The following is a 10,513-nucleotide window of genomic DNA, read 5'->3' on the forward strand; positions in this document are numbered from 1 at the left end:
GGTTTAATTGTATCAATAAAGTTTTGAATTGCAACAAGAAATGAAAGAATCTCAGCACAACTCATATGTTTAATGGTATTTGTTGGGCCTAAGAATTCAAGCCCTGTTTCTAGTCTGTTTCTAAGTAGGAGGTCACCTGTGAATTTAACATTTACCTTCTTGTCTAGTTTAACCCAACCTTTTGGTGAATCTTAGGTTGCTGGGTCTATGTACAATATGAATGGGAAACTTTGATTGATCCGAGAGTGAACTTTTGAGAATTAAATATATACGGACATATGACGATATGAAATAAGAGCAGAAATAGGCCATTCGGCTGCTTGACCCTGCGCCACCATTCAATAAGATCAAAGCTTATCTGTTTGTGTTTCGAGTTCCACTTTCTCATCCACCCCCTGTAACCTTTGATTCCCTTGCCTAACAAGAATCTATCTACCTCTGCCTTAAAAATACTCAGTGACCCTGCTTCCACCATCTTCCAAAGTCCCTCACCACTCTGAGGCAAAGGATTTCTCCTCATCTCTGTCCTATAAGGGCGCCCCCAACTCCCCACCCTCCAGAATTTTAAAACACTGCCCAGTGGTTCTGGACTCACCCACAAGAGGAAACGTCCTTTCCACGTGCTCCTTATCGAGACTGTTCAGGATCTTGTTTACTTCAATCAAGTCACCCCTCACTCTTCTAAACTCAAATGGAAACAAGCCCAGCTCATTCAACCTATCCTCATAAAACAAGATGCTCATTCCAGGTATTAATCTAGTAAACCTGCTCTGAACTGCTCCCAACGCATTTACATTCTTCCTTAAATCAGGAGACCAAAACTGCACACGGTATTGGAAACACAGTCTCACAGATGCCCTGTCTAACTGAAGCATAACATCCATTGTTTTGTGTTCAATTCACTTCATAATAGAGGACAGCATTCCATTAGCCATCTTCATTAAATGCTATACCTGCGCACTAACCTTTTGTGACTCATGCACAAGAACACCTAGATCCCTCTGCAGCTCTGAATCCTGCAGCTATTCTCCATTTAAGTAATACTCTGCTTTTATATTCTTCCTGCCAAAGTGAACAACTTCACATTTTCCCACATGATACTCCATGTACCAGATTTTTGCCCACTCAACTTATTTCCATCTACAAACTCCTTATGTGTTCTTCCCAACAAACTTTCCTACATACCTTTGTGTCGTCTGCAAATTTAGCTGCCATACCTTCACTCCCATCATTTAAGCCATTGATGTAAATTGTAAAAAGTTGAGGCCCCAGCACAGATCCCTGCGGGATTCCACTCGGCACATTCTGCCAATCAGACAAAGATCCATTTCTGCATACTGTATTCTGCCAGCCAGCCAATCTTCTATCCAGGTTAATATGTTACCCACTACACCATGAAATTTAATTTTCTTCAATAACCTTCGATGTGGCACACTATTTAATGCTTTCTGTATATCCAAGTGCAGTACGTCAACAGGCTCCACTCTATACACTGCACATGTCACTCCTTCAAAGAACTCTAATACATTTGTTAAACATGATTTTCCATTCACAAAACCATACTGACTCTTCCTGCCTACCTTAAGATTTTCTAAGTGCCCAGCTATAAGCTCTATAATGATCAATCCAACAGCACCACCACAACAGGGGCAGCATTTTCCCTCCGTCGGGTTTGTGCGGGAGCGGGCGCAAGCGGGTGGGTTCCCAATCGGCACCTTGGATCGGCGGGGGGTGGGCCCCGCCATTTTACATGGGCTGGCCAATTAGGGCCTGCCCAGCGTGACATCCACCCGGAAGCGCTGTGAGCTCCCTCTGCGGGCGGGGGGTGCTCCCTGAGCAGGGGTGCTCTCTTTCGTGCATGAGCGTGAAAGAGCACAGCGATCTCCCTGAGGAAATGTGCTGCCTCGGGGAGATCAGTGTTACTTTTAAAAACCTAATTAAAGAGGGAAATACATTTAAGGACGTGCCCCCTCATGCGAAGCTGTCGTATGAGCTGGGACATGTCCATTACATTTATTAAAAATTGTTTGTGAAATTTTAAATCTTACATGAAACCTCATCCCGCCCGTGGATAAGGTTTCATGCATTATCCAAAGGCCACCTGGCCTCCTTGCCTGGCCCATTAAATTCAGTAATTAATTTTCTAATGTCCATAATAAGCCGTTGACAGTTCTGCGGGTGTGCAGCTGACTTGGCTGTGCGTCCGACGAACTGAGAATCTAACAGACGCGGGGTGACGCCAAGACGCACGACCCACGTCACCCCGCGTCATTTTACTCATCGGTCAGCGGGCCCTGCCCCCAGTCGCAAATCTGAAAATGCTGCTCCAGACGTCAATTGGCCTATAGTTTCCTGTTCTCTGCCTCCATCCCTTTTTGAATAGAGGGGTTATATTTGCTACATTCCAGTCTGATGGAGCCTTTCCAGAATCTAGGGATTTAAAGTTCATGGATGGAGAATTGTTTGGAAAGAATGATGAAGTTAGAAGGATAATTCATGTGAGTTCGGCTAACAGACTGTGAACTTGCATTTGAGCAGAACTTTTCATTATTACAGAACATCCTAAAACATTTTAGCCATAGAATTACTTTTCAGGTATAGTCTGTGTTGCAATGTAGGGATATGTGGCAGCCAAAATGTACCCATCTTCCCACGAATAGAGATGTGACATATGACCAAACACCTTGGGTGGAATTTTATGTACACATCGCAGTGGGGGAAGGGTGGAACATGCGGCGAGAAATTCAAAACTCCTTTGACTTCGGTGGAACGAGAAGATCCTGCTAGCGAGAAGAGCCGTACAATTCCGACCCTATTTTAGATGCTTATTGAGGGATTTATATTGGCCAGGGCATCAGAGAACTCCTCTGGTCTCCTTTGATTACTGCCATGTGATTTTGCATGTCCACATGAGAGGGAAGACATGGCCCTGGTTTAACATCTTATCAGAAAGAAGGCACTCCTGTCAGTGCAACACTTCCTCTGTGTTGCACCAAAGTATCAGCCCCACAATATGCTCATATTTGTAGGATGGGGTTTGAGCCCATGACTCAGTGCTGGGAGTGCTATCATTGAGCTAAGAATTGCCGACTAACATTCCGTTGTCTACTCATTTCAGATAAGCTCAATGATTTAAACAGAGACCAAAAATTGATATTGTAAAACACATACAGAAAATAATACTTCCTTTATTTAAATAAAAATACCTTATCAATTTGTAATAAGTATAAATTACAGATTATTTCCTCATACACACATTTTCGTGTTAACAAAATTACCAAGTGTTTTCATGGCAAAACATAAATACGTAGGGAATTAAACTTTTTTAGGACAGCATAAATATCAATGAGAATAAATAAATTACAACTCAAATAAATTACAATAAAAATCAAAATTACAATACTGACAATATGCCACTTCAAAATTGCGAGCTTCATTTCCAGTGAGTAACTACACGCTGACATGTTAATCAGGCAGCAAGTGTATGGCAATTTGAAAACAGCATCAAAGTTGTACCGTCTACACAGTCCAGTTATTTAACTGCAATGGCAGAATTTTGCCCTTGGTGTGCGGGCTCGGTGGGGGCGGGTGGGGGTGTTTGGGAAGCCGACCACACCCACGATCACGCCCAGAAGCCATTTCACGCTGGCCGGCCAATTAAGGTTATAATAAAAATGTAATGGAAAATGTAATGAAACATGTCCCCTCATATGATTGTAAATACATTGCTTTACATCAGTCAGACAGTCCCGCGCTGTTACAAGTTTACGACAGGCTTGAACATGATGGTTAAAGATCTGTAAATGTCGGGGTTAGTATAGAGTTTCATTGTGGATAGGTGTCACCTTCTCGGCACTCAGCCATTGAGATCCCCTTACTGGGTGTCTTCAGTCTTGGAACTATAAAATATACAGAAACAAATAAAAATTACTCTCAATCTTGCAGGAATATATGATAAAAATATTCAGGAAAGCAATTGATTTCACAAGCTCATGTCTTAAATATTGTTTCATACGCAATTGCTCCAGAATATAAGAATAGTCAGTTCCGCCATTCCACATGATTGCGACTTATCTGTATCTTAACTATAACTGCAGGTCCTGACCTCATCTCCTGTTATATTCTTGTTTCGCAAAAAAGATCAATTTCAGATTTAATCATGAATTGAATTAGCGTCTACTGCTTTTTGGGGAGGAGAATAACACCTTCTATGCAACAAAATGTTTCCTAACTTCTCTCTTGGCTCAGCCCTGATTTTAAACTACGTCCCTTGTTGTGGAGTTCCCAATTGAGAAGAAAAGTTCATTTATCTACTCCATCTATTCCTTTCAAATTCCTCAAAATCTTAATCAATTTACCCTTGAACTTCTCTATTTCAGGGAATACAAGCCCAGTTTCTGTAATTTCTTCTCTTAATCAAACCCTTGGAGCTCAGGTGCCAGAGCATAATGAACAAAATGTTCACCAGTTTGTCATTTTTTTGAAAGAATATCACCCTTTCTCCTGTTAAAACCTTTGTGTGAGAGCAGCAAAACACATTTACAACTGGTGATAATTGCAAAGGTTTACTGCTGTTTCAAATCAAACAACGTAAGATGCAATGAAATTCTGTGCTAGCTTTTAACATTATTTGGCATTAAACCAGTTCCCCAGTGTACATCACCTAAGGGGACAGGGTGTGTGAGAAATGGATCAGTATTACATTCATACCACAGAAGATATACTGCAAAGGTTACAGTATACATTGCCACCTAAGTCTTGCTTTTTGAGGTGTTCATGAAATACTTGAGGAAGGTCTCACTGGGGTTTAAAGTGAAAAGTCCTGTCATCATTGATATTTCTCTCCCTCAACGCCATGCAGAAATAATAGTTTGAACTAAGTTACAGCTTGCCCAATAGAATATGGGTAAGCACTGCAATTCGTCCATTTCAGGTTCTCTAGATCCAAGGTCCTCCCACGGTTAACTGCAATTTTATCAATAGCTTGTCAACTCAGTGATATAGATTTTCATCTTTACCACATGGACTGTACCTGGTGGATTGATCACCAGCTCTTTACGGAATCCGCCTGATTTTCATTCTCCAAAATCAAGTAGGTTCTCTAATAGGCAGTCAATCTGCTCTTCTGGATATATACCCAGACAGTGAAGATAAACCCTACCTAACATATTCGGTGCCTTTATTCCCATTGCATGCCTTGCTACTTTTTGGAGAGCTAAGATAGATCTATTGTTTTATTGCAAGCTAGCATCTGAAACTTACCGTTTGGTCAACAGGTCAATGATCTTCTTCACCCAAATGGCTTCAGGATTCAGACACACTGGAGAACCATTTTTCAGGATTGCACTGAAAGAAGCGAAATATGACAATTATTTAAAGTTCTGCTATCTACTTTCAATAAAAATATCATTAAAAATTATGTAAGCATTATTCACGTACACGGTATGTTTTTCCATAATCACTTATTAAAACTTACATGATTTCAACATTTGAACAGTGTGGGCCACTGGGAATAATTTCAACATTCTCCATGTGTTTTGGATGGATGAATCTGGAAATTGTATTAATGCATTGACAGCGCAAGCTCACTCCTGCTTGTCTGAGAGATGCAGCTATGGAAAGAACAGGTTACAGAAAGTCAGTATTTGTAACTTAAATTGTAAATGTCTTTTTCGTATAGATGTATAGATAGTCTTAGACAAAGCGATAGCTGACTATTGATAGCAGACACCCTAAAAATTTCTCTCTACTGAAACAAGTGTGCCAGCCAAAGATTAGACCTCTCAGGCTATATGTCCTCACTTGGCAAATTTCAGGTGTATATTAGACGCTCTTACAGATTAGCACATTTGACCTCTCCTATAAGTGGACCCTCAAAATGAATTATTAAATTTCACTCTTAATATCTGGATTTCTAATAGCATAATCTGGTGGTGTAGTCTCCCATGTTATATAAATTAGATACCATGACCCTCACATATGTGTTTCTCCAATTGTCCAAAAGCTGGAATGATTAGCAATTGTACTGAGTGAAAGCAAGATACAGTTAGTAAACTGCTCTATTTCTAAGTCAGTAAAAATGCAGAGTTACACCTATAGAAAATCTTGTTGACTTCAACTGAACTCCAGCCTGGTAAATAATAAAAATAAAATCCTGCCTAACCACTGGCTAAAATTGAGTTATTTTTCTTGAAACTATTTAAGCCTAAGGCAATATTTCTTCTTAAAGGAGCATTGTTTCCTTTTCTGCCTTACTCAACACCCTTTGTTAAAAATGCCCTTCAACATAAATTTACCTCTGCTTTTGATCTTGGGGCACATTGTAAGTTGGGGTCATTCACTCGCCTAATCCTTGTCCACTGTCCAGGCAGGATGAGCTGCGAACTAAGTTGTCTAAGGCTGCCACATCCTAATGGTTTGAGACTGAACAGCATTGTCTCAACACAATGTATAACAGGTGATGCTGGCAGGGTAAGATTAATTTGCAATCACCAATTTCCTCAAAAGGTGGTTTTGAGCTAATCTTGAACCACTGCAGCTTTTGTGATGATGGTGTTCCCAAAATGGAGCAATTGTGGCTGAATCACTCAGTAACAATAAAAAATCACTAATCCATCCCTGAACACTTTACAATACATTTCTGAAGTTACAAATGATAGAACTGATCCCTAAAGTTAGACTGTGCAGTCTATGTTTAACAACTAATTGTTTCATAACACACACTGACATCTACAATTTCAAATGTTAATCTTAATCAGTATTATTTGCATTTACCCATAACTCTACTAGTCATATAAATGTTTTAAATCAGATTCTAGGTTCTGTATAATTGCTGTGCAACTATGAAGTCAGATTATCTCTTACCTTGGGTGGAAGCCACATAAAGTGCAAAGAGAGTCAAGACGGCGAGAGTAACTTTGCTGTTCATTGTCTTTTGCTTGTGTGATGGTCTTAATGTTCTTCTTGTTGTTGTGCTCTGTGGCTGAAGTTTGTATCTAACTTCTCGTTGTCCTGTTTCTCTATTTATAACCAGAGTACTGTTACTCATGACGTGAGATGATGTCAGCAGGAATTTCCCAGGAAGTTGCGAAATACAAACATACCAATATTGAAGATTAAAAAGCTTAAAACGAGCCCATGCATGTAAACTATATCACTTTAAAACTTAAGAAAAAAAGCTTTAAATGGATTCTTTGAAAATTATTCGCAGAAGAAATCTATTTCCTCCAGGATTCTTGCAAAGCTGCTTTCATTTTAATCCATAGTGGCCAAAGTGGCTGTGAATTGTCATAGAAAATCTTTTACAAAGTTTTAGTGTAAGCAATGGCTATATGATATAAACATTAATGTTATATTCAAGTGAAGTTATGTTTAAAGCAAATAAATTAACATTTAATTGTTATTGATATTTGTTTCTGCCTATATTTAGTCATCAGACCCAGTGGAGAGCAAACACTGGCAGCTGGTGGTGGAAAATTACTGAGGTATTTTTGTGAATGAAATCAGCAACACAAGCTGGACACATTCATATGATATTCCTCTTTCCACGAGTTAACATATTTATTTTAATTAGGTGAAAAGCTCCACCACAAATGTGGGCTCAATGACAAAAATTTTCCAGGGCCATTGGCGACAGGCTGGGAGGCAGGAAAGAGGACAAATGGTGCAGAAAGGCTTTGGGAGCAGAGTGCCCGCCACCTTCCTGCTGCCATGCCATTTTGTAACAGCGGAAATGGTGGTAGACAAGCAACCACCTGGAGGTCAATGAAGTGGCCAATCAAGGGCCTCTTCCTGCCTCTGCTCACATTTTATCAGTGGCTTATTTATGGATTATTATAATTATTACTGCATTTGGGGGAACAGCTAAGATAAACCCTGTTGGCTTCCCAGCAGGCACCAGCAATTGGTTCCCACCTTTTTGGGCATCCATGGCCCTTAGAGGTCCTCCCTCCCCTGATAGCAATGGCTGTCCATAATGGCAACAATTCTGCCAGCCCTCAGTGACGCCTGCCATGGGGTACAGTCAGGTAGGTCCCAGCAGCCACAGACTCCACTTGCTGCCCTTTGAGGGCACACTGCCATCGATGTGCCCTCATCCTCCAGCTGCAGCTTCAGCAAGGGCCACTGTTAGCGTTGGACCTGCTGAGCTGTGAGCCATCTGATTAGGCTGGCAGCTCCTGGGGTGGGATCTCCGTCGTTAATAGGATGGCAACTCCAGCAGCAGGCACCTAATGAGCTGTCACTGGCAAAATGTGATCCAGGGTCCAGCCACCCCCACCAAAGCTGGGTCGCTGCTCCAGCTTTCGGCCTTGTCCAGTGGGACTGTGCCACCTCCACAAATAACAATGTAGCTCGAATGTGTTATGCATTCATGTTGTCTCCTTGAGAGGTGTGTGTGACGCAAGGGACCTTTAGTAAAAAGTAGATGTCAGTGTAGTACACGTGAATAATGGTAGTGGATTTTCCATCCATTATTACCACTCCTTTCGATCTCCCTCACAAGTTAATATCAGTGAAACAAATTGTTATTAATTGTAAGTTAGGAGTTGATAATGACCTACCCTTAGAATGCATTGGAAATGGAATGAAAAAATATAAATTAAAAATGAGTTCCAAAGCTTATATTCAATGCTTACATGATTTACATGAAACAAAGGCAAAATTTTGAAGCTTCAGTCAAGATACTATTTATATGCTTAAAAATTATACAAATATAGTCCTGATCAGTAATGTGACAGATAATTCTAAATATATTCTCTAAAGATATCATTATATAACCAAAATCATTTAATGGCATTTATTTAATTTGGCTTTTAAGCATCTAATGTATGTCAAACATTCAATGATTTTGAAGGAAATGATTCAATTGTGCCAATGTGTCACATTGGATTTAGCAATTTGATCAACAATGGAATCATTGCAATGATTGTAATCAAATTGTTAAACATTTCAATCCCATTATTTGTTGCACAAGAGCCTAAAATTTCCCCAGAATGTTCCGTGGCATCATTTTCCCCCTGTTGGGGGAGAAATGCAGGAGCAGGCGCGAGCGATCGCTTCTGATCGGCGCCCCCAAACTGAGGCGCGTTGCCATTTTGCGCGGGCGGACCAATTAAGGCTTGCCTAGCGTGACATGCGCCAGGAAGTGCTATGTGCTCCCTGTGCGGGTGGGGGGGGTGCGGGGGCATTCCCATGAAAGAGCGCACCGATCTCCCTGAGGCAAAGTGCTGCCTCAGGGAGATCGGCACCGGTTTAAAGCTTTCAACAAAGATTGGAAAAAATTTCCCTGACATGTCCCCTCATGTGACCCTGTCATATGAGCTGGGACATGTCCATAACTTTTATTGTAAAATAGTCTGCAGTTTTTAAATCACTCATGAGACCTCATCCCGCCCGTGGATGTTGTTTCATGTTTTTTTCCCAAGCCCACCTGGGCCCCCGGCCTGCCCGCCGACATTAAGGTTGGATGGGCAGCTCCATTAATGAGTTTAATTGGCTTTTTAATGACCTTAATAGGCCATTGACAGGACAGCAGGTGTGCCCCCTGCTCGGACGCGCGCCCGCCGAACTGACAATCTAAATGACGCTGGGAGACTTCGGGACGCACGCCCAACATCACCCCGCGTCATTTTACGCGTCGGCGAGTGGGCCCTGCCCCCGCTCACTGATCCGAAGATGCTGGCCCATGTAACAATGGGATGAGTATGCCATAGTGCCAATTTTTCGTGAGGAAAATCACACGCAACCGATTTCTGACAGATTAAATTTAAAATATCGCTACACACAAGCTTCCTCGATAATCTGCAGCACTTTCTTGACATATCTGCCAAAGTCCTTACTGCTCATAAATCATCAACAAAACTTTGCTGCTGTGCAAATAAGCAGCTCATGTTAGGTTCCTGCATTTACACCAGTAATGCACTGGCCTAGATTTTTGCTCACATATGTAAGCACTGCATGACCAAAGTCATCTACCATCAGCCTAACTGTAGAGTTTCACACTCTGAAGAACAGCCAGATTTCTATCACTTTCTGTAGTTTGATAGTGACTTTCCTTGTGATTCTTTTTAAAAATATTCTTACACATTCAGAGGGACAGAGCAGCTGGAATGTCCTTATCGATTGAAAAAATGGGGGAGAGGAGGACCCGGAGACAGACAGCAGCACCTAAAAGAGCGGGAAAGAGGGGGACCCGGAGCCAGACAGTAGCACCTAAAAGAGCGGGAAAGAGGAGGACGTGGGCCAGAATTTTATGGAGGTTGAACAGACACGCACCCAATCTGAACTCACATGAAATTGCACGAGATGGCGTTGGGCGCATGTCCCGATATCATGGTGCGCTCGTGCAATATTGTGGTCGGCAGGTGCACGCGGGAGTTGGAAGCTCGTCCGCAGATCATTAAAAGGGGAATTAAGCCCATTAAATATGTAATTGTCCCGAATTTTACATGGCCCGAGCGCTTTTATATTTGGCGCATGGGCCAATCACACAGGCGGATTTCACATTTCTTCA

At 41.6% G+C, this 10,513-nt stretch overlaps 1 protein-coding gene across 1 annotated transcript; it reads right to left on the bottom strand.

Moving 5' to 3' along the window:
- Window positions 1–3,171: 3,171 nt before the first annotated feature.
- Window positions 3,172–7,032, bottom strand: LOC144679646 (interleukin-8-like). Its single transcript, XM_078540236.1, has 4 exons — window positions 6,865–7,032; window positions 5,477–5,612; window positions 5,263–5,346; window positions 3,172–3,899 (listed from the first exon to the last, which is right to left on the bottom strand). Exons 1-4 carry the CDS (start codon window positions 6,926–6,928, stop codon window positions 3,875–3,877), a joined length of 309 nt encoding a protein of 102 aa, XP_078396362.1. The 5' UTR covers window positions 6,929–7,032; the 3' UTR covers window positions 3,172–3,874.
- Window positions 7,033–10,513: the final 3,481 nt, after the last annotated feature.

This window comes from Cetorhinus maximus, chromosome 1 (assembly GCF_964194155.1).
Source record: "Cetorhinus maximus chromosome 1, sCetMax3.hap1.1, whole genome shotgun sequence".
NCBI lineage: Eukaryota > Metazoa > Chordata > Chondrichthyes > Lamniformes > Cetorhinidae > Cetorhinus > Cetorhinus maximus.

What these genes read in the sequence shown, in the direction of transcription:
- LOC144679646 (XM_078540236.1), bottom strand. Translation starts at nt 6,928, where the DNA reads ATGAACAGCAAAGTTACTCTCGCCGTCTTGACTCTCTTTGCACTTTAT. An exon ending in TGTTCAAATGTTGAAATCAT is followed by an intron (nt 5,347 to 5,476) that starts GTAAGTTTTAAT and finishes CGCTTCTTTCAG; the next exon opens with TGCAATCCTGAAAAATGGTT. An exon ending in ATTGACCTGTTGACCAAACG is followed by an intron (nt 3,900 to 5,262) that starts GTAAGTTTCAGA and finishes TATATTTTATAG; the next exon opens with TTCCAAGACTGAAGACACCC.